This window comes from Lithobates pipiens, unplaced genomic scaffold, assembly GCF_037356315.1.
Source record: "Lithobates pipiens isolate NorthernLeopardFrog02 unplaced genomic scaffold, aLitPip1_a1.2 Scaffold_16, whole genome shotgun sequence".
NCBI classification, from domain to species: domain Eukaryota; kingdom Metazoa; phylum Chordata; class Amphibia; order Anura; family Ranidae; genus Lithobates; species Lithobates pipiens.
The window spans coordinates 602,200,090-602,224,096 of record NW_027507748.1 but is presented as its reverse complement, the minus strand read 5'-3'; the positions used below and the strand labels follow the sequence as shown (position 1 = coordinate 602,224,096).

Below are 24,007 nucleotides of genomic sequence, written 5' to 3'. Positions count from 1 at the left end.
TCCTTAATGACATTCGTTTTAGATTTAATGCCCGTGACCTCTGTAATCAGGATCCCCCTGAGAAAAGCTTTAAACGTCTCCCAGGTTAACCCCAAATCAGTAATGATCCCCGCAGCGCCGCCAAAACCCAAAGATCTTAGCCATTATCCATTCATGGGAGGGGAATACTGTAGGTTAAGCCAAAATGTGTTAAGTTTCCACGGTGCCCTAGGCAGGTCTGCAACAGGCCTAGCAACCAAGAAGAATGATCCGATACCCCCCTCACCAGGTGTCTGATATCCTCCAGTAGGTGTGTCATTTAGTGTGTGCACAAACACAGGTCAATCCTTGACAGGGAGAGGTGAGTTTTGGAAAAACAGGAGAATTGCTTTTGCAGTGGGTTACGGCTACGCCACGGGTCAGCCCATCCTACCTCCTCCGTGAATTTCCCCAATGCCGTTTGAGCTTTGGTGTGGGAAGTCACCGGAGGCGGGTGCTTATCCAGAACTGGATCCATATAACAGCTTAAATCTCCTGTGATAATAAGGGGAACATCGGGGTGGCACAAAAGATACGTCAACAATATTCTTATTACCTATGAATTAAAAAGGGGTGACACGTATATGGCTGCAAATATAAATTTCAGTTGATATATTTTACATAGTAATATCACATAACGCCCTTCATCATCTATTAATTTGTCTAACATTTGAAAATCCAGGGCGCAATGTACCATCGCACTCACTCCCCTGGAATAAGAGGTGTGGGTGGAATGGTATTCCCAGCCTACCCAGGAGACACCCAGGCATGAGATTGTTCCTGGCACCAGGTGAGTCTCCAGCAGTGCGTATATAGCGGGGAGTATTTCTTAAGAATAGAGGTTAACCATGGTACGCATAAGAGGACTCTGAATTCCTCTAATGTTCCACGAAAGCAAAGGAATCAGTACGCATTTATGTATAGGATAAGGCATCTTGTGTAACCTAGGTGCTTTAGGGTCTGCATAGTTTTAGTGCACCAAGTGTGACAAAAACAGAGTACCTGAGTCATACGGAAGGTAGATCATGTTGGTAGGGATGAGGGATCCATTCGTGTCACAGTCCTTCCTGCTTGCTTGCTGGTTCTTTCTTGAGCTGAAGCTGTGGTATGTCAAGAAAATAACAAATAAAGCCGTAAAAAGTAATCAAAGCTCCCCTTTTCCTGTGTGGGGGGTGGTAAAACCCCCAATGTGTTGAGGGAGAGCCCTCTAACCTGCAGGGGGAAGAGAGGGGGTTGTAGAGGCGAATAGAAAAAAAATGGGTAAAAGTGTGCGCAAAAAACTTTGGGTTGCTCAACTCAACCCTAAACTCCAAGATCTGCTTGGGTTAAACTAATGGATAGTTAAGACTGAAAAGTCATTGAACTTTTTTGTAAATTCACTTGCTCTCAACGCTAGTGAAGTGTCAGTAGGTTGCGGCTTCCCAGCCAAACGTGTTTAAACTTCTCTGTGTGTGTCCAGAATCTCAGGATGTCAGGTCAGTCCCCCTCTTCTGCTCCTCTACCCGCTTGACGGAGGATATGCTAATTGGCATCCAGCCATGAGGACGCTTCAGCTACCATCTCAAAAAAGTGAGGCTGGCCGCCTCCCTTGATCCGGAGTTTCGCTGGGAACAGCATGGCGTATGTGACGTGGAGCCGTTGCAGCCTTTTTTTTTTTACCATCAGTGAATCTAGCTCTGCGCTTCTGTACCTCTGCTAAATAATCAGGATAAAATGAGATGCAGGCCCCATTAAATTGAACATTACGCTGTTCCCTTGTCTGGCAGAGCACAATTTCTTTGTCCTGATAATTGAGTAGCTTGGCTATCATGGTGTGTGGTGGGTGCCCTGGTGATACTCTGTGTGCCCATTCCACCGAGTACAGTGGAGTGAACACTTCCTTCCCAAACACCTGTAGAAGCCATTGTTCAACAAATTCTGTGGGGTCCCTCCCCTCCGTCTTCTCTGGGAGCCCCACTATACGAACATTGTTTTGCCGCAAACAATTTTCAATATTATGATAATTATTGATATAATGCATAATTGCTGATATTCCCTTTATAAGTATACTGGAATAGTTATGTAGGTTGCGGTGCTACATTATTATATCTCACCATGCCCGGAGTCCGCAATTACAAACATGTAGGCAAAAGTTTAATTGTGACCGTTACACAATAGAAGACGGCACACCCTGGATTGACAATAAGCAAAGAGTCTTCCCACGTTTATACTGTCACAAGAGACCATACAATATAGACACACAGCGGCTCGGATAGGGCATTCCCACAATTAAAATGGCGCTAATACATCGCGCAAGCGCAGAAGAGCACTGCACCCTACATAAACGTGAAGGTGCACCAATATGGCCGCTCCAGATGACGTCGCTCTGACGAAACGCGTAGGGCGTGGCCTAGAACGTGCACCTTACACTGCTATTCAAGCAGTAACGCCGGCGGAACATATTTCACAGCGATCTATCTTTTTTGGAATTTGTGAGTAAAACTGATTTTAATAAACATTGTACGTTTACACAACAATATTGCACCATGGCTGTACTTCTGTTTCCCTTCATGTACAAACGCTAAACGGACCATTCACGGAAGGAAGAGTGTAAAATATCCCCACAGCACAGCGGTGGCAGAGCCTTGAGAGAGCTGCACAGTGGCTCATACTGTGACTGCTTGGCTAACCCATTGGGGGTTTAATGTCTGGTGAGCGCATATATACATTTCTTCTCTAACACAGAGTGGCGCACCGGAGAGGAATTTAACCCTTGTTTTCACCAGTCACCTTGCTTCACCTTCCTATCTGATAAAAGTCTTATGCGTTTTTTCAGCAACTAGATGATGCGACTTTGAACAAATATTTTTAGTTGGACATTATAATATATTTTGGATTGGACATTATATGATCTTTTTGATGTTTTCACTTGGTAGTTTCACAATGCCTTTTTGATTATCACTTTTTAGAGTATAAGTATTGGCCCATTTATGTGAGCAAAAGCACTTTTTACCAAAGCACTTACATTTTTAGTTGTGATAGATTAGTTGTATTTTTCATCATATTATTTACCACACTTGTGCATAGTTATTATTATTTTTTACCACACTTGTGCATAGTTGTTATGTAAGATAACGGATACACATTCCCATTCACATATATTTTTAATATCACGTATACAGTGTATTGGTGAAATTCCCACATTGGGCTTCATTTTATGTAATTTGCAGAATATTAGCATTTTTAGTACACCATTTAGGTTTTAGCGCCAAAGCTTAATTTATTTTTCAATTTTCAATATTGTCAGATTTAAGTTAATTCGCTCTGGCAATTCTGGCTGTTATTTGCATGTCTCTTGTTAGTGGTGTAATTTTGTCTTCCAGCTCACTGATGCAGCCTTCTGCAGCAGTAGTGTGCTCCGTTGTTTTCTGTAAATCATGCCTAATGAACCCTAGTTCTTCCTTCAAGCCTCCAAAGTGTCCTGCAGGGTGTTGTCAGGGCTGGCTTAGCCCTTCCTTCTCTGGGCTGGCCGCTCAGCTGTCGGGTAATTGCCAGCTCTCTTCTCTCTCCACAGTTACCAGCTGTTACCGATGATGCTCGCCTGACCTGCCTACTTAAAGCCTTCCAGCTCACTTCACCTTTGCCTTCGCGTTGGTCACATCACAAGGAACCAACTCCTGCGGTTTATTTCAAGGCTGGCTTGCTGACATCCCTCCTGGCTCCTTATCCTGCTTGCAGTTGCTCTACTTGGATCCCTGACTTCAGGCCTGGCTGATTACCCGATCTGGTTATTGAACTTTTAACTGGCTGACTACCCGATCTGGTTACAGGATTCTGGCTAGACTACGCTTTTTCTATTTACCTTTTTATTTTTATTAATAAACAAGTGTGATTTAATTGTACTTCTGTCTCAGTCTGATTTATAGTTTCTGACAGTACGCGAAGGCCATGAATTTAGAAGATACAGTCAATCCACTTGTTGGTAATATTTTTTCCAGATTGGATGAGCAAGATCACTGCATGGATCAGTTTGCCTTGGCGTTACAAACGCTCCTGAATCACACGGCTCACCTGGAATCCCCCGCGGTGGCTGCTCCGGTACAACCTGAATCGCAGGCCGTCCCTGCTGCTGTGCCAGTCTCTTTGCAGGCACCCACCTCGAGTATTACCTCTATAAGAGGTATGTCTGGTTCTGCTCCGCTTCCCCAGCGATTTGGGGGCAATCCAATTCAATGCAGAGGGTTTCTCAATCGGGCTGAGGTATACTTCAAAATGCTTCCCCAGGCATTTTTCACGGACAGAAGCAAAGTAGGTTTCATGATATCTTTGCTTTCTGAGAGAGCCTTGGCCTGGGCTAACCCTCTATGGGAGACGCAAAAACCTGTTGTCTTTAGTTACCCTCAGTTTGTGGTCTCCTTTAAAAGGTTTTTTGACGTTCGAGTTCCGTTCCGCTTCTGCTGCCAAGTGCCTCATGTCCATCAAACAGAGTATGAGAACTGTTGCCGACTACGCATTGAATTCCGTACTCTGGCAGCAGAGGTTGCTTGGAACAACGAGGCCCTCGTGGCTGCTTTTTCTCATGGTCTCTCGGATTCCATCAAGGATGAGATAGCTGCCCGAGATATACCCACTGAGCTGAAGAGCTTGATCTCGTTTGCCATCCTCATTGACTCCAGACTCAGAGAAAGACTTTCTCTTAAGGAGCACTTGCGGAAGCCTCCTGTACGTTTGCCTCCAAGCTTTGCAGTCCCACCCATGCCTCCTGGTACCGAGTTGGTCAGTGAAGATGAACCCATGCACCTGGGCTTCACGCGTCTCTCTGCGGTTGAGAGAGCCTTTAGGAGGAGAGAGAGATTGTGCCTTTATTGTGGCCAGGCAGGTCACTTTTTGAAGTCTTGTCCTACCCATCCAGGGAACGCCTGAACCTCGAGGTCCTATCATGGACAGACCTTAGGTGGCGTTGTTTCGTCCCCAGTTATCCAAAAGGATAAGCCCCTGGTTTTGGTCAAACTTTCTTGGGCTGAGTCATCCATCGAGATACAGGCTCTAATCGACTCTGGGGCTGCAGGCCTGTTCATTGATGCTGCATTTGTATCGCAGCACTCGATCCACTGCAGCTGCATGACACTCCACTTGCCATTGAGGCTCTTGACGGGAGACCTTTACAGCCTGCCCATGTGCCTCATGAGACGGTTCCATTGTCCATGGCCGTAGGGGCTCTTCACCATGAGATAATCCAATTCCAAGTCATTTCCTCACCCAGGTTTCCGCTGGTTATTGGTTATCCTTGCTTACAGAGGCACAACCCCTCTTTTGATTGGCTCCGTGCTGAGGTTCTCTCCTGGTCACCACAATGCAGTGAGACATGCTTCCTGAAGGTATCCAAGGTCCTGTGCACCTCTTCACTCCCCTCCCTGCCGGAGGAGTACCGTGATTTTGGCGATGTCTTTGATAAAGGTCAAGCCGGTAGTTTGCCTCCATACCGGTCTTATGATTGCGCAATTGACCTTCAACCTGGTGCCATACCTCCTCGTGGCCGGGTTTACCCTTTGTCGGTCTTGGAGGATAGGGCCATGGAGGAGTATGTTGCTGATGCACTTTCTCGAGGTTTCATCCTCAAATCCTCGTCTCCTGCTGGTGCTGGATTCTTCTTTGTGAAAAAGAAGAGAGGTGAACTGAGACCTTGTATAGATTATAGGGGTCTCAATCGTGTCACGATTAAGAATGCCTACCCGATTCCATTGATTACAGAGTTATTTGACCCCCTCAAGGGAGCAACGGTTTTCACGAAGCTTGACTTGAGAGGGGCATACAATCTCGTGCGCATTAAGGAGGGCGACGAGTGGAAAACTGCGTTTAATACCAGAACAGGCCATTGTGAACAGGCCTTTGTAACGCCCCCCGCAGTTTCCCAGGAATTTATTAACGATGTCCTCTGAGATTTATTGCAGTTGTGTGTGGTGGTTTATCTCGATGATAACCTCATATTTTCCAAGTCCCTGGAGAGCCACCACACAGATGTCTGTCGTGTGCTTCAGAAACTAAGAGAGAACAATCTCTATTGTAAACTGGATTAGTGCGAGTTCCATCGTGAACAGGTAACATTCCTGGGCTATGTAATTTCCACTGCTGTTTTTTTCGATGGACCCAGAGAAACTGTCGGCAGTCTTACAGTGGCCTCGGCCCGTGGGTTTACGTCCTCTGCAGCGTTTCCTGGGCTTTGCCAACTATCGGAATGTTTATTCGTAACTTCTTGTCTCTGGTCAAGCCTCTGACTGATATGACCAGAAAGGACGGTAACCCACAGAGTTGGTCTCCGGAGTCCATTACGGCCTTTGAGACTCTCAAGGCTGCCTTTGTTTCTGCTCCTGTGTTGGCACATCCTGATCCTATGTTGCCTTTTATCCTAGAAGTTGATGCTTCTGAGACTGGAGTTGGCACCCTTCTGTCTCAACGTCCTAACTCTGAGAGCACTATGCATCCGTGTGGCTACTTTTCCAAGAAATTGTCACCTGCTGAGTGCAATTATGAGATTGGTGACAGAGAGCTGTTGGCGATCATTTTAGCCCTGAAAGAATGAAGACATCTCCTTGAAGGTACCACTGTGCCCGTTCTTATTCTTAATGACCATAAGAATCTTACATTCTTGTCTGAGGCTAAGCGACTCTCTCCCAGAAGGGCACAATGGGCTCTTTTCTTGTCGAGCTTTAAATTACATTGTCTCATTCTTACCCGGTACTAAGAATGTAAGGGCTGATGCCTTGTCACGACAATTTTCCTCCACTTCCAAGTCGGTTGCTATGATTCCTCCTGATCGTATCTTGGCTACCGTTCACACCAGTCTTACTTCTCTTTTGGGTGACAAAATTCTAGCTGCTCAGGTCCATGCTCCTCCTGATAAACCTTGTGACTGCTGCTTTGTCCCAGACAGTCTCCGTACTGCTGTGCTCAAGACTTACCATTCTCCCAAGGCAGCTGGCCATCCTGGGAAGAATCAACTCATTTGGACCATTTCCCAACAATTCTGGTGGCCTAGTCTACGGGCTGATGTTACTGCCTTTGTAGCTGCCTGTCTCGTGTGTGCTCAGAGTAAGACTCCACGATACCTTCCAGTGGGCCTCCTACAACCCATACCCAATGGAGAGAGGCCCTGGACTCACCTGTCTATGGATTTCATTGTGGAGTTGCCCAACTCCCAAGGCAACACTGTTATCCTTATGGTGGTTGGCCGGTTCTCAAAGATGTGCCATTGTATTCCACTTAAGAAGTTGCCCACCTCTAAGGAACTGGCTTCCATTTTTGCTCGGGAGATCTTTCGCTTACATGGGCTACCCAAGGTGATTGTCTGTCATGGTTATGCAATAGTTTGTCTGCTTACCTGTTTCCATGTGTTCATCTAGAGACCAGCCGACCCTCACCTGTCTGCTTTTGTAATCCATCCTCTGGCATGGCTCCACCCTAGCTCCTATCAGGGAGCTCTATATTAACCTGTGCACTGCAGGCCCACCCTGGATGATCAACCTTTGTGTGATAGCTTCCGGTTACCTGCCGTGTGCTCTGCTGTTGTTCCGTTACCGGCTTTGGCGTGTCCTTGACTATCCCTGTTTGCCTGTGACCCTGACCTTTTGGCGTGTCCCTGACTATTCCTGTCTGCTTGTTGCCCCGACCTTGGCTTTGTCCCTCACCACCCCTATCCTCCTGTTGCCTACTGTGGGTGCAAGCTGGGGGACCTTCGGGGTCGCGACCTGGAGCCAGTTGCAGCCAAGTCCATCCTCACCACTAGAGGGTCTGGTGAACACCTGCTGGCTCTTAGACTCTGCGCCCCAGGGAATCTTACGCTCTAACCCCAGTGGGATCTGTCTCCCGTCTGCAGCAGTCAGCCGTAGGGTCCACAACCTTGCGGTGCACTCCTGATCCCTACGGTGTGCATCTGTCACCTCGCCTCAAGGTGACCTGACAGTTTGATCAGCCATGGACCCGGCTGACGTGCCGCTTCCTACAGTCAATCCATTGCAGAGCTTAGTTCGCAGACTTGAGACCCAAGAATCGCATCAGACCCAGGTGATGCGATTCCTTCAAGATCTGGCTTCCTGCTTCGAGCAGCTACAGGCTTCCTTGGGAACCCCGAACCTGCAGCCTCAAGTACAGTCAGCAGCTGCACCTATCGCACCAGTCGCATCCACGCATGCATTATTACTGCCAGCTCCGTCTTGTTTCTCTGGGGACTCCAAGGCTTTCAGGGGGGTTCCTTAGCCAGTGCACAATTAATTTTGAACTTCAGCCCCAAAACTTCCTGTCTGATCGGGCAAAAGTAGCATATATCATATCCCTCCTATCCGGCGAGGCGCTAGCTTGGGCTGCCCCTCTGTGGGAAGTGAATGATCCAGTGGTTTTTAGCCTGTCTGATTTCTTGAAACTTTTTCGGAATATCTTCGAGGAACTGGATCGTGTCTTCTCAGCGGCTAGCGCTCTTTTACGTCTCCGTCAAGAGTCTGCGTCTGTGGGACAGCATGCTCTTCAGTTCCGTATCCTCACAGCTGAATTGAGCTGGAATAATGAGGCCCTAGTTGCAACCTTTTTACATGGCCTCTCTGATAGAGTGAAGGATGAATTAGCAGGAAGATCCCTTCCTGTTGATCTGGACAGTGTCATCACCTTGTGTAACCAGATCGATATTCACTTTCAGGAGCGGGCCCTGGAAAAAAGACGCCAGCACTCCCCATTCTTTAGGCAGCCTGAGCCCCCAGTCCCTTCTCTTCGATCTGAGGAGCACCCCCTGCCTACAGAGGAACCTATGCAGTTAGGCTGGACTAAGTTATCTCCCGAAGAACGTGCTAGGTGCAGAACTCTGGGCCTATGCCTCTATTGTGGGGCCAAAGGTAATTTCCGTGACACTTGTTCTCTTCGTCCGGAAAAACGCTCAGGGCTAATATATCTGGAAGGCGGAGTATTAGACCCTGAAATATCACCTTCACCTTCTCGTCTTCTCCTTTCTGTGTTGCTTCATGTCGGTGCTTCCTCCCGTTCGGTCTCAGCACATCTGGATTCCGGAGCCGCTGCCAATTTCATGGCTTGGGAAACTGCATCCTCCATGAGACTTACCCTTTTGCCCCTTACAACGCCATTGGTGGTCTTGGCGATTGATGGCACGGTTCTCCCAGGGAGCCCTATCCGCTTCCAGACTCTTCCTGTTAAGATGTCAGTAGGGACACTCCACCAGGAGTGGATATCCTTCCTTGTCTTACCTAAGGCTTCATCTCCTATCATATTAGGTCTTCCTTGGTTACGGCTCCATTCTCCACACGTTGACTGGTCTGCTGGACAGATCCTGGCTTGGGGTTCCTCCTGTTCCTCTTCCTGCCTACTCAAGGGTACCCCAAAAGGAGAAACTTCCTGTTACCACCATCCCAGTATCTTCTGCTCTTCCCGCTGTATATAGCGATCTCTGGGATGCGTCCTGCAATAGTCGGACTGATGCACTCTCTAGGTCATGTGGTACTCTGGATGAGGGGCCCACCTATGAACCCGAGTCGATCATTCACTCCAGTTCGCATAACCATTTACCTTTGCCTGTCCCTAATCTCCCTTGCACGCACAGCCAGGCTAACTTGTCTGCAAGTGCCACAGTTGCTATGCCCTGTGATGCGATTGAGATGGTTGCTACACCTGATAATACTATTCGGTCGGCCTCTGCACCAGTTATGCCTGTCCAGCCCATGCCCAATGAGCTTCCTGCTTCTTGTTCAGGACCTTCTGTGATCTGGCCTCACCCTACTGCTACTATGTCTGTTCAAACCCGTTTAAGAGGCTCAATCCATCCTTTGGATAGAATACCTCATTCGGCCAGGAGGGGTTTTCAATCTTTTTCTCAGGATTCTCTGCATTCTGTTTGTGTTTCAGCTATCCAGCTTGACTCTTGTGACATGTCACCTTCTAACCAACCTGACCTCAGGGATCCACTGACCTCTACCCAGTGTGGTGGTCCTGTTATGGATGCCCAGCTCACCTTAAAGGGTCTGGGGGACCCTGATCAGGCTCCTAATCTTCTCATGCCCTTACCCATTCCTAAGAAGCCTTTAGTCCTCAAGTCCTCTTGTCCTCTCCCTACCTCGGTTCCAGTCTCTGAGGATAATCTAAAATACGAGGTTAGTCAAGTTTTGGATCCCGGCTCTGTAAAGGCATTCTTCAGTTCCTCGTACATTGGAAAGGGTTTGGCCCTGAGGAGAGGTCTTGGATCACTGCATCTGAGGTCTTCGCTCCTAGTCTGTTGAGGAGGTTCCATCTGGAGTTTCCCTTTAAGCCTGGACCCAGGCGGGGGAGGGGGAGGCCTCGTAAGAGGGAGGGTACTGTCATGGTTATGCAATAGTTTGCTTACCTGTTTCCATGTGTTCATCTAGAGACCAGCTGACCCTCACCTGTCTGCTTTTGTAATCTATCCTCTGGCATGGCTCCACCCTAGCTCCTATCAGGGAGCTCTATATTAACCTGTGCACTGCAGGCCCACTCTGCTGATCATCCTTTGTGTGTTCGCTTCCTGTTACCTGCCTGTGTGCTCTGCTGTTGTTCCGTTACCGGCTTTGGCGTGTCCTTGACGATGCCTGTTTGCCTGTGACCCTGACCTTTTTTGCAGCCAAGTCCATCCTCACCACTAGAGGCGCTGGTGAACACCTGCTGGCTCTTAGACTCCGCACCCCAGGGAATCTTACGCTCTAACCCCAGTGGGATCTGTCTCCTGTCTGCAGCAGTCAGCCGTAGGGTCCACAACCTTGCGGTGCACTCCTGATCCCTACGGTGTGCATCTGTCACCTCGCCTCAAGGTGACCTGACATTGTCTCAGACAGGGGCAGTCAGTTTGTCTCCCGGTTCTGGCGAGCCTTCTGTGCACATTTGGGAATCCAGCTTGCATTCTCTTCTGCGTATCACCCGCAGTCTAATGGGGCCGCAGAACGAGCCAATCAGTCCTTGGAGCAATTCCTACGTTGCTATATTGCTGACCATCATAACAACTGGTCTGACCTATTACCTTGGGCAGAGTTTGCTCACAACAGTGCCTTGAATTCTGCCTTCCGATTGTCTCCATTTATGGCGAATTATGGTTTCCAACCTTCCATGTTGCCTGACTCGTTTGTTCCGCAGAGTATTCCTGCATTAGAGGAGCATCTCCGTGGTCTTCGTTCCACTTGGGTACAAGTCTAGGAGGCTTTGCGTCATGCTAATGATAGGTATAGACTCCATGCTGACCGCAGACGCCTGCCTGTGCCTTCCTACCAAGTTGGGGACAGGGTCTGGCTGTCATCTCGCAACCTCCGGCTTCGTGTTCCCTCACTGAAGTTTGCACGTTGGTTTATTGGGCCTTTCCGTATCCTTCGCAGGAGTAACCCAATGGCTTACGCGTTGGATCTTCCTCCTAGTATGCGCATATCAAATGTCTCCTTATTGAAACCGTTGGTCTGTAACCGATTTACCACTTCGGTGCCACGTCCTCACCCTATTCAGTTTGACAACCATGAGGAGTATGAGGTACAATCCATTGATGACTCCCATAGGTTCCGTGGGCGCATACATACCTGGTGCATTGGAAGGGGTACGGTCCGGAGGAACGCTCCTGGGTTTCATCCTCTGACGTACATGCCCCTGTCCTCCTCTGCGAGTTCCATAGACTGTTTCCCCTCAAGCCCGGTGGCCCTCCGAGGGAGAGGGGTCATTGAGGAGGGGGTACTGTCAAGGCTGGCTTAGCTCTTCCTTCTCTGGGCTGGCCGCTCAGCTGTTGGCTAATTGCCAGCTCTCTTCTCTCTCCACAGTTACCAGCTGTTCCCAATGATTCTCGTCTGACCTGCCTACTTAAAGCCTTCCAGCTCACTTCACCTTTGCCTTCGCGTTGGTCACATCACAAGGAACCATCTCCTGTGGTTTGTTTCAAGACTGACTTGCTGACATCCCTCCTGGCTCCTTATCCTGCTTGCAGTTGCTCTACTTGGATCCCTGACTTCAGGCTTGGCTGATTACCCGATCTGGTTATTGAACTTTGGACTGGCTGACTACCCGATCTGGTTACTGGACTCTGGCTATGCTTGACTACGCTTTTTCTATTTACCTTTTTATTAATAAACAAGTGTGAGTTAATTGTACTTCTGTCTCAGTCTGATTCATGGTTTCTGACAGTTGTGTACTGATGCTGTACACTTGTGCACTGTTCCCAGTATTTCTGCAAGGGAGGGTTGATCAGCACCCTCAACCTCTTCCTCCATGTCTGGCAGGCTCTGACTAGGGTAAGCTACAGGGCCCTGTGTGCATGTCTCATCCTCTGGCTGGGTGTGGAATACAGCAGGGGTGGCAAGCATATCCTCCTCACTCCCATGTGCCGCTGGGCCCACTAGCTTCTGGGCAAAATAAAGCATACCCCTGGGGGGTCTTTCACTGTCCCTCTGGGGGTCTTCGGGGGCTTACCCACTTCCTTTGCCTTCTCCATGACTCGTGAAGGCTGTGAGAGAGGAGTGGCGGCACCATGTTGGATTTCGCCTCTAACAATTTTCAATATTGTCAGATTTAAGTTCATTCGCTTTGGAAATTCTGGCTGTTATTTGCGTGTCTCTTAGTAGGGGTGTAATTTTGTCTTCCAGCTCACTGATGCGGCCTTCTGCAGCAGTAGTGCGCTCTGTTGTTTTCTGTGAATCATGCATAATGAACCCTAGTTCTTCCTGCAGGCCTCCAAAGTGTTCCTGCAGGGTGTGCACTGATGCTGTACACTTGTGCACTCCCATGTGCCGCTGGGCCTGCTAGCTTCTGGGCAAAATAAAGCACATCTCTCGGGGGGTCTTTCACTGTCCCCCTGGGGGTCTTCAGGGGCTTGCCCACTTCCTTTGCCTTCTCCATGACTCGTGCAGGCTGTAAGAGAGGAGCGGCGGCACCATGTTGGATTTCCAGCAGTCTGGTCTCCATCAGTTTACGGGTCAGCATGACCCCTGTAATTCTTGCCGGTGTCTCCGGGTATGTCTAAGAGGGTTCCTGTGCAAGATTTGCCCCGATTACGGGCGTTATTTCTGGGTGGGAAGAGGATTGTTGGAGGATCAGTGAGGGAGCTTCGTGATGCATGTCCTCTCACATGCCGCTCTCAGCCATACCCCCTCACTTCAGATTTTTAAAATGTCTACTAATGAGATCTGTACCCACATATGTGACTGAAGATTATAGAAAATCAACTGCTGGCCACCTTTACCATATATAAAAGAGAGCCCCCCACTTACATCAGGGTCCCAAGAGCCCCCCTCATTACATCAGGTTCCCTAGAAAGCCCCCCTTACACCAGGGTCCCCAGAGAGCCTTCCCATTCAGTGCAGACCCCCCCTTTCAGTGCAGACCCCCCCCTTTCAGTGCAGACCCCCCTTCAGTGCAGACCCCCCTTCGGTGCAGACCCCCCTTCGGTGCAGACCCTCCCTTCGGTGCAGACCCTCCCTTCGGTGCAGACCCTCCCTTCGGTGCAGACCCTCCCTTTAGTGCAGACCACCCCCTTCAGTGCCTTCAGTGCAGACCCCCCCTTCGGTGCAGACCCCCCTTTAGTGCAGACCCCCCTTCAGTGCAGACCCCCCTTCAGTGCCTTCAGTGCAGACCCCCCCTTCGGTGCAGACCCTCCCTTTGGTGCAGACCACCCCCTTCAGAGGCACTCTTGTGGGCTCACTCCAAAGCCTCGCTGTCTGCATGTATACACACACACACAGCTGGACTTGCCCCACTGTCACTCCCTTGACACTGGCTTTAAATGGCAGCAGGGGGAGCGATTGCTCCCACTGCCTTAGCAATTCCTATCAGACCAGGAAGCGAAGGGAGAGAAGAGAAACAGATGGGCACAAAGTTGGATCAAATGAGAGTTCAGGTAAATAAAAGGGGGGGGTAATACCGATACCTAAACATTTTTTATCTTAATGCAAGAAATGTAGTAAAGTAATAAAAAGGTTTAGGCTTTACAAGCACTTTCATCTCATATTACCAGGTCTAGTCTGGCATAGTGAAAAGTGCAAAGCCCTTTTGTGACAGCATAATCAGGGTGCAAGTCTTTCATCTCATCACAAGGGCCCACTGTGATGAGATCAAAAGTATGCATTATTTTTCTGACCAGCAAGGACCAATATTAGACCAGGGAGTTCAATTCAGAGAGATCATGCTGCCAATACAATGCAGTCTGTAGCAAAGAGATAAAGAGCCAAGTGGACAAGTGCCAAAGTAGGGACAACAACATCGACACATATTTTCTGTACATAGGGCTCATGCACATGGATGTTTAATAGCCTAAAAGTTCCAGAGTGTAAAATCCCTGGCATTTTCTCACAATCAGGGAGCTGCATGTGCTGTATACAGTCACAAATACAAGGAAATAGCTGTAAACAACTGTACTCTTGTGAGCGATGATCAATTTGGCATCAGCATTTACCTGCACATGTGCATATGCTTCACTTCCCCAAACGCAAAAGTGGCACATGCAGGGTAAACGTCAGCAGGGTTTACATGAGTGCAGCTGCATACAGCCATTACCTTGTATTGACAGCTGTATGTGACACCTACAGCTTCCTGAGCATGGGAAAGTGCCAAAAATGTTACGCTCAAAGATCTTTAAGCTACTAAACGTCCAAGTGCATGAGGCCTTGAAGAGTAACAGCATTTTACAAACATCATAGAACAGTTCCCATAAGTCCTTGGCCCAAGGATGTTTATACTTTAACATCCTTTTATTTTTAGATTTGTAGAGGTAGGTTATCTCAAGGGAACATAAGCAAATAAGTGGAGAGAAAGTCAACTATGATGGAAATGGAACTCAAATCTCAGTAATACAAGCATTAAGGTGGTTGTAAGAAACCTTAAACATGCACCTTCCCCCGCAGCGCCCCCCCATACCTGAGCTCGATCTTGATCCAGTGATGTAAATGAGGCTCTCTTAGCTCTCTCCCTCCTCCTTGGCTGAGATACAGCAGCAGGAGAAACGGGTGTCTTATGGGCATCTTTTGTTTTTTAAATAAAAATAAAATAAAAAAACCTTTAACTATAGCCTGCTCCTGGAAGAAGACCTCTGTGTGCATGTGATTATATAGACAAAATGTATCGTGAAATAATGCTAAACAAACAAATTTCCAGTGCGGTTAATGACACTACTAAGCGCTTTGAGGCCACCTGGAGCCCTTGGGCGGACTATAGTATGTGTATGTGAGGCTGTAAGGGACCTGATCAGGTTTAGCTCATGCCCTGGGAGCTTTACTTTTTCTCTGGGTTTCTGTTTTCCTTTACCCCCTTTTTTCTCCCTTTTCTGTCCTTTCAGATGTTCTATATATATGGGAAATTTCCCTTTTTGACTTGTTACAGTTGGAGTTCATGACACTCTTCTTGTGTAAATTTAATATAGTGAAATGCTTGGTTCAGTTTTATTACTCTCCTCACTAGGTGGGTAGCAATACCATATGATTATTCACCCCACCTTTGCACTACATGGAAATAGTTTGAGACTATACAAATTCTATCTTTGTTCTAGAAATTTAGACGTGTTTTTCCTTCACAGTATTAGTATGCTTGTGCAATGGATCCGGCTGTTGTAACGGTTACTGTGACCCTCTTTGTCTGTCTTTGCATTTCCCAATAAAAATGGAAAGTAAAAAAAATAGGATTTTTTACTTACCGTAAAATCAGTTTCTCTGAGTTCATTGAAAGACAACCTTCTTTATTCATAACGATAAGGTTATATCGCCTCTGCAGGAGCAGGACTAGGCAAAACTGGCTGCTCCCATGGGCCATCCTCAGTCAGTATATAACCCCCTCCCTGCACTAGATATTAAGTTTAGTAGCAAACAGTAATAGAAGTATCAAGAAAAACTTCACAGAGAGGTGGGTGCTGTGTCTGTCAATGAACTCAGAGAAACTGATTTTACGGTAAGTAAAAAAATCCTATTTTCTCATTCGTTCATTGACAGACACAGCCTTCTTTATTCATAATGATAGGGACTTCCCAAAGCAGTGGCAACATGAGGGGTGGGACAACGAAAAATCCCAAGGCTAATACAAGAGCCAACCAGATAACAGGAGCTTTACCCAGGACAAGCTGGAACCCAACCTGAACGTTACACCTTCAGGAGCGAATAGACCCTCTAAACAGTGGCCTGCAAAAAAACTTGCAACCAAAAGAGGCATCTGCAGATGCCAAACTATCCACTTCGTAGAACTTGTGAAAATGTACACCAACGACCAGTGGCCACCTTGCCAACTTGCGCAACGGCCGTCTGATGACAGAAGGCCCAAGAAGCACTAACTGCCTGAGAAGAAAGCGCCATAACAGGAAAGGAGGAAACCAATCCCTGACAGGATAGCCCAGAGACATGATCTATCCGATCCATCCAGAAACCAGGCCACAGAAAGCAGTTGGTCAGGTTCCTGCATGATGTGATGGGCTCTCTGTTGACCCATTGCCCCAAGCAGTGCTTGCTGGGGATCCTCCCAGACAATGAGCAAAATAGACCTCTCCAGCTATTTATGCAAGAAACACTGTTTGTGGCCAGACTACTAATAGCCAGAAGGTGGATGAGGGCCAACACGCTGACATTCAGCGAATGGGTGGCCGCAGTCAACCAGTCCCTACCCTACAAAAGAGTAATATATAAGCACAGGGGGTGCCCATTAAAGTACAATAAAATATGGGACCGGTGGCTGGAATCACCAGCAACAACATCGAACTCCTGTGATGCATCGATGAACTAGAGCAGCCTTTCTCAACCTTTTCAACACAGAGGAACCCTTGAAATAGTTCTCCGGTCTCAGGGAACCCCTGCTAAAAATTTGAAATCTACAACTCATGATAGATTAATGTGATGGTCAGTTGGAAGAATGGTCCTTACACTTGTGTTCATTGGGAAGAATTACCTACTTACAGGGGGTCAGTGGGAACTTATCTGAAAGGCAGAAATTGCCCAATGCTGAAGGAACCCCTAGCAACCTCTGGAGGAACCCTAGGGTTCCACGGAACCCTGGTTGAGAATCACTGAACTAGAGCATTGAGCGAGGGGCCTCCGAAACAGTATGCACCCCCAATATAGTAGCAGTGGCTATACAGCCTAGTAGAATGCGTCCAGTATAGTCAAAGTTAATAGCCTGAGTGGAACGTTCAAGACCCTATGAGCTGATTTGTGCTATGTATAATGTGCATTTGTATGTTGCGCGTGTAATAATTGATGTGACCACTGATTGTGCCCATATACATACCGCATGATAGACTCTAAGATGCGTATATACATTGCTCTATTCTTTTTCTGTACAAATGTGCTTTTACCCTAATGTACCAGAAATAAAAGTTTTTTGTGTTTAAAAAAAAAAAGAAAAAGAAACCAGACCGCAGAAAAAAAACAGACAGCTCTTGGCCTATCCGAGAATACAGTGAGCCTGATCACCAACACACTCAATGGCTGGCAATATATCCAAATCCCCCAAAACCCATTCAGGCCAGATAAAGCCAATTCCCTGGGATGTGCTGACAAGAGACATAAGAAGCCAACCCAATGCCCTTCTTCAAATGGAAATCCAAGGAGAGAACTATGAAAAAAAGGGCGAAGCACCACCTTAACCTGGGTAAGGTGAATGACAAAGAACGCCACCATTTACAACACCCTGCTAGTAGAGGTGATGGCCACCAAGAGGCCACCTTCCAAGACAGAGTAAGCAGTGGAATCTCCCAAATATTTTGAATGTGAAATAGAGAGGCCTTTGGAGAACCTAAAACACCAAGTTCAGATCCCACGGCGGTAGAAAAAAAAACGCACCTGTGGAAACGGACGTCTAACCCTTGAACAAAAAGGCACGCACGGACGGACTCCATCCTGAACTCCTGTACCCACACAAATGAGACCAGGAGACACTGAAGAAAACCCCCCAGGCCGACATCTGGCCCTCTATGGTACTCAAGGCCTATTTCTGCTTATCCCTCCATGAATGAAGATCAGAAACTGAGCCACCTAAAAGGAACGAGGACAAATCTGATGAAACAGGGCTCAGAGAAAGGCCCACCCGTGGCCCAACCCTAGCCAACTGAGTTGTCCATCTGACAGTATTCCACTCCTGGAATGCGTACGTCAGAAAGGGCCAGAACTAGACGTTCTGCCCACCAGAGGAGGATACTGGCAAAAGCCAGGGTTGCCAACAGCCTTTTTGGCCCACCCTGGTGAAGGACATAAGCCATCGTTGTTGCCTTGTCTGACTGGATCCATACTGGGAGCCCCCGAAGTCAAGCCATCCATGATCCAGACATAGTGTGATCGATTGAAGTTCTGGAATATTACATGGTAGTCCCGATTCCACCAACGTCCAATGACCCCGAGCAGAGCTCAGTCCCAGGACATCTCCCCACCCAGACAGACTGGTATTGGTGGTCACCCTGTTCAATACAAGAGGAGAAAGGGTCTTCCCCACTGAAGAACCGGAGAGTAAAACCACCTGACTCAGCCCAATGTGATAGTTCAGACACCTTGGGAATTTGTCCCATTATGCCAAGATCTTCCCAAAGGGAGCCTACATGGAACTGTGCAAATGATCTTGCCTCAAAAAAAGGGTGATACCATCAGACCCACATGCAGATCCGCAGATGAGCCCACCTGCCGGATAGTAAATGAAAAACACTGCATGCCACTTATGGAGTCTATCCAGGGGAAGAAACATGCTGGCCAGAGCTGAAGACAGGTCAGGCTCAGATAAGCCAACTTTCTGACAGGGCCAAAGCAGACTTCCGACAGTATAGCCAACTGAAATCAGAGAGTCTGTATAGGGACTACGTTGCTCCTCGGGGTAATCGAGAAGTCGGCAAAGAAGATGACCCAGCCAGCCCAGGACCGTCAACCCCCACTAACGTAACCATGCCAGATCCCGGGCCAACACCTTGTGAATACCAGAGGAGTGGTGGCCAGATCACATGGCCACACCATGCGCCAATAATGCTCTGCACCCACAGCAGGACGGAGGAAGTGGTGGAGTCAGGCACATAACAGAATGCTTAAGTAAGCATTTGTGATGTCGCAGAAGTCAGAAAGACCCCATGATGAAGTGCCACCGCTGCATGGACGGACTCCACCCTGAACTCCTGTACCCACACAAGGCAGGTCAGGGCCTTGAGGTCCAGAATTAGATGTACCATGCCCTCCATCTTTTAGACTTAACAGGTTCGAACAATACCCCTGACACTGTTCCATGCACGGAAACCAAGATAATCACACTCTGCAGCCCCATGGCTTGCTGCAGAGTGTCTGGCGATAGACTACCATTGGAAGCAACAAACTGTTTGGAGGAACACAGACGGAAAACTATCTTACAACCGGACAAACTCAAGACGCAACATGATGTCATTCAGAGTAGCCCCCCAAAATACATGTCTAAGCACCAGTGAAGCAACATATTCGGCAACCAGGGGAACTGCGACCAAGAGGCACAGCGAACAAACCGCAGCCGCTACCCAGTAAGTCCCCAAGCCAGCAAAGGCAGGGGGATTCTGCTGCCCCTCCAGGTATGCCAGCTGGGCCCTTAGAAGCCAGACATTCCTCTATTGGAGCAATGGGGTTCACTACTGGTGGAACAGTCCCCTTCTGAAGGGGGGACTCCCCAAAGGAGTACCATTACAGCAAGCATTTTTGGAAACACCAAAGGCACTTTGGACACTCCCCTAGTCTTCGTGGACAAATTCGTCAAAATAAGAGGGAAGGGAATGCTTTCTCCAAGCACGACAGCTTATGCAAGAGGGTTCCGGCCCTCCACCGCAGCCACCGCTGCATCCCCCATCTTGAAAGGTTCCCGCACAGAAGCAATAAGTGCGACAACCAGTGCCCCTTCAAGCCGTTCTGCCGTCATCCTCACTCCCTGACAGGATAGGAAGTGTGGCCACCAGCCCGAAAAGTAGCCACATCCGTGCAGCAGAGTCAGATAGGATTGTTCAACAGAGGAGGTAGGGGAGTGCAGGAGTGCCCTATACTAGGCTATATGCCTAAGCGCTACACCTAAAACTGAGGTCCACATAGGGGATGTCCACTGAGGCCCTGCACAGGGGGCACCCCGAAGTCCCTCACAGGGGGCACAGACCAAAGACCCTCACAAGGGGCACAGACAGCGGCCCCTCACAGAGAGCACAAACCGGGGACCCACACAGGGGGCACAGACCATAGCCCCTCACAGGGGGCACAGACTGGGCCCCTCATAGGGGGCACAGACTGGGCCCCTCATAGGGGGCACAGACCCCCACAGCTCCACCCCTCATGAAAGAGGCGGCCACAAGGCCTAGAAGGAAGCTGAATGCCGCGGCCCATTAGGTCGCAAAAGCGGCAGGCTAAATTTTTGCCCGCCCTCCGCAAGCCGGACTGACCCTGAACGGACAATTAGCCGGTAGGCTGAAAAGCCACAGCCTACTTTTTTAGCTTCCCAGGCCTAACCACCAGATACCCCCCAATACAAACCCGAGGGTGGAAAAAAGGGGCCATGTGTCCCAAAAAGTCCCTAGGCCAGAAGCCTGGGCCTCACCTGGGGGGAGTAGGAGGGGGGGCGGAGGAGAACCCCAGAGGGACCGAGCACCCCAGGGAGTACCCGCATCCCACACCACTCCAGGGAAGGAGAGGAGAAGACTACTTACCTCTACAGTGAAATGCACGGGTAACGCTCCCGGACAGATCCTCCTCACCCCCAAAGTGGGGGGCTGTCAGCCATGAGGAATGCTGCGACACAGGCCGAGACCCAGTCGTATGCGACCTCGCAAGGTGTTTATCTCGCAGGGCCAGCACCTGTCCAGTGGGGCTATGTCACGGCCAACCTAGCGAGCAGCTGCATGTGCTTGCTGGCCAGACTCGGGTGACCCCTGGACCAAGTGTCCAGTCCGTCACCCATCCCGGAAGTTGATTAGAGACCTCATCAGAGAAAATCCGGGAAGAGCAAAAAATAAACAAAAATTCCCAGGACTAGCGATCCCAGCAGGGAACTAAGTCCTTACTCCTGACTAGGCAGAAAAAAACTGAATACCTAGAGCAGGGAGGGGGTTATATACTGACAGAGGACCGCCCGTGGGAGTGGCCAAGTGTTTTGTTTTTTTGTTCTGCCTAGTCCTACTCCTGCTGAGGCGATATATCCCCATCGTTATGAATAAAGAAGGCTGTATCTGTCAATGAACGAATGAGAAAAATCCTTTACTATCACTTTAACACAGGGATCCTCAAACTACGGCCCTCCAGCTGTTGTGAAACTACACATCCCATGAGGCATTGTAAAAATCTGACATTCACAGACATGACTGGGCATGATGGGAATTGTAGTTCCTGAACAACTGGAGGGCCGTAGTTTGAAGACCCATGCTTTAACACATTCACATAAACACACACACTGAAATTGCACCAAAAGAAATGGTTTACACTCACCCGTTTTTCTACAGCAACGAAGCTTGTGAATTGAGTCACAATGGAATGCTCTTTGCTAAGCTTAATAATGAAAGATTTCATCTTCTGTTTCTCCATCTTAATGTGGTCAAGTCATACAAAATAAACACAAATCAATATAAATTATATTCATCAGATCTTAGGTTTAGTCTATATTAAGGAAAATGCATACTGCACAACAACCACATAATATGCAAACCAGTTACCTGTGACAAACATACAAGTTTCCCTAGTTAAAAATATTGTTTAGTTTCCATATAATGGTTACAGGCAGCTTCATACTTACTGTAGGCTTGCAATATTGTATATGGGTTGATACTAGAAAACAATGCTTACGATTATGAATGCAGCTTGCATTTTTTTCTCTGTACATAACACCTAACTTTAGTTATAGAAATATGAACAGTGTGCTTACTGTTGTGCTGCTGTGATTGGTCCACAGCTATTAAATGGCAGCTGGCCAATCACTGCACCCTGTACAATGTAAGAGGTCATGAATGAAAACACTGTATGGACAAAGATTAGTCTCCAAACCTGACCTGTGTATTCAATGAAGAGATGATATTCAAAAAATGAATGGATAAAATGGATCAATTTGATGGTACCTTTGCTGAGTAGCAAAGGGTGCTAAATAGTTAATGCCCTATACGCCTATTCATTTGTTGTCTGAGAATAACAGGTGAACATTACTTTCTAGCACTGGTGATTAATATGGTGCTTTATACCAGCTGTTTTGTCACTTTTTACCATCTTGAAACATCGTGGAATTGAGTTTCCAGTCAGCGCTTTGTTCTACCTTGATTTCCGGTGTTCTATGGATGGCGTCTAGTCATTTCCGGTTTGGTGGTGTCTTATGGTTGCTGTTTAGTCACTTCCGGTTTGGCGTATGGCTTCAGAGCAGCACTTCCGTTGTGACAGCGCCAAGGGCATGATGTGGATTGTGTCCTCTCCTCATGTTTGGCACCAAAAATTTGGGGCCAAACGAGGAGGAAGGAGATAAAAGGAGCATTGAGCTTAGTCTTGAGGTCTGGTCCATCAGAGAGAGAATATGCTTTGCTAGCAGGTAAACTCAATACGAGTAGTGCTTAACACTTTATTCTGACATCTTGTATTCATCTCTAACTTCTTTCTAATCTGTATTTTAAATTATAGAAGGGAACCCTGGTATTATTAATACCTTTTGGCTCCCTCTCCTTGGACTATTCCAAATTTCTGGATTGGGCATATTCAGGGAACCCCTATAATCTTTAAAAGAGTTTCTTCTTGAAGCTATTTCACATACCATCTGGAAGTTTTTTTTACTTCTCTTCATATGACACATGGAGGTAGGCATCTCTTATTAACCCCATTGGTCTAATTATTTATTTGTAGATGTGAAACTATATTTAGTTCATTTTTTTTCATTTTTGATAGTCCTGGACCTCTGCTATTGTTTCCTAATATAACTTATCTCTCTCTATGGTATCATCAAATTGATCCATTTTATCCATTCATTCTTTGAATATCATCTCCTCATTGAATACACAGGTCAGGTTTGGAGACTAATCTTTGTCCCTACAGTGTTCTGTATAGCCGTAATGTGTAAAATTATATTAGTTTGTGTTTTTTTGAGTGTTTGATTTTTGTCTATTTCTCATTCTACTGATTACATGCATAACGTCTGATATTAGTAGTTCTCCTGAAGAAGCCCAATTTTGTATGGCGAAACATGTCGAGACTAATCAGCTTTGCAATTATCTTTATGTACTCTGTGATTGATTCTTTGAAATATTTCTTCTACGTACTCACTTTTCTATTTTATCCTTATTAAAATTGATATTTTTTCATATTTTGATTTGTCTTTGCGCTTTAAAAGTCCCATCAAAATTCTTTAGATATTCTATTTATATACCATAGTTTGTAGACTCTCACACACTAAACTTGTAGACTAAACTTGTAGACTAAACTTTCACAGACTAAATAATATTTATTTTTAACAAAGAAATGTAGCAGGATATATTTTGGCCTAGATTTATGAAGAAAGATTCATTTGTTTTCCAAATTTTATAACAGAAACTAAAAAAATCGTGTCAACGATTTCTGTATTTTTTTCATTTATATAGCAACAAATAAAAAACCCTGTGGTGATTAAATACCATCAAACAAAAGCTCTATTTGTTTGAAAAAAATTATATAAAGTTTATTTGCATACAGTGTCACATGAACGAGCAATTGCCAGTTAAAATAGCACAGTGCTGAATAGCACAAAATGCTCTGGTCAACACAAGTTCTTCTAGTACTGAACAATTGTGCCCATATAATTAGCCATCTATTAAAACTCTCTTACCTCATTTTCATGTTCTTGCTCATGGAGAATGCCATCTTCATAGTCTCGAATGAAAGCCCGAGCTGCAAGCTTGTGAAGTATCTAAATACAAAGAAATAACACAAAAATATAATAGCAGTGATTAAAATTGTAAATTACAATTTAAACAAATGAAGAATAGACAGGTAGATGGGGGGTTGGAACTTACTAAAACTGGTGCGCACAGAATCTGGTGTAGCTTCATTTTTTTTGTCAAAGCTTAAGCAAACAAGCTGAAGTTAGA

General features: G+C 47.1%; 1 protein-coding gene across 8 annotated transcripts in view; it reads right to left on the bottom strand.

The window, feature by feature from the left end:
- Window positions 1-24,007, bottom strand: part of PARP4 (poly(ADP-ribose) polymerase family member 4) — a 716,724-nt gene that overhangs the window by 272,153 nt on the left and 420,564 nt on the right. For all 8 annotated transcript variants that reach the window (XM_077483981.1, XM_077483982.1, XM_077483983.1 and 5 more), the window contains exons 28-29: window positions 23,746-23,826; window positions 21,402-21,497 (exon numbers count right to left, since the gene is read on the bottom strand). In XM_077483981.1, coding sequence (XP_077340107.1) covers window positions 21,402-21,497; window positions 23,746-23,826 — 177 coding nt within the window. The remainder of the gene's footprint in view (window positions 1-21,401; window positions 21,498-23,745; window positions 23,827-24,007) is intronic.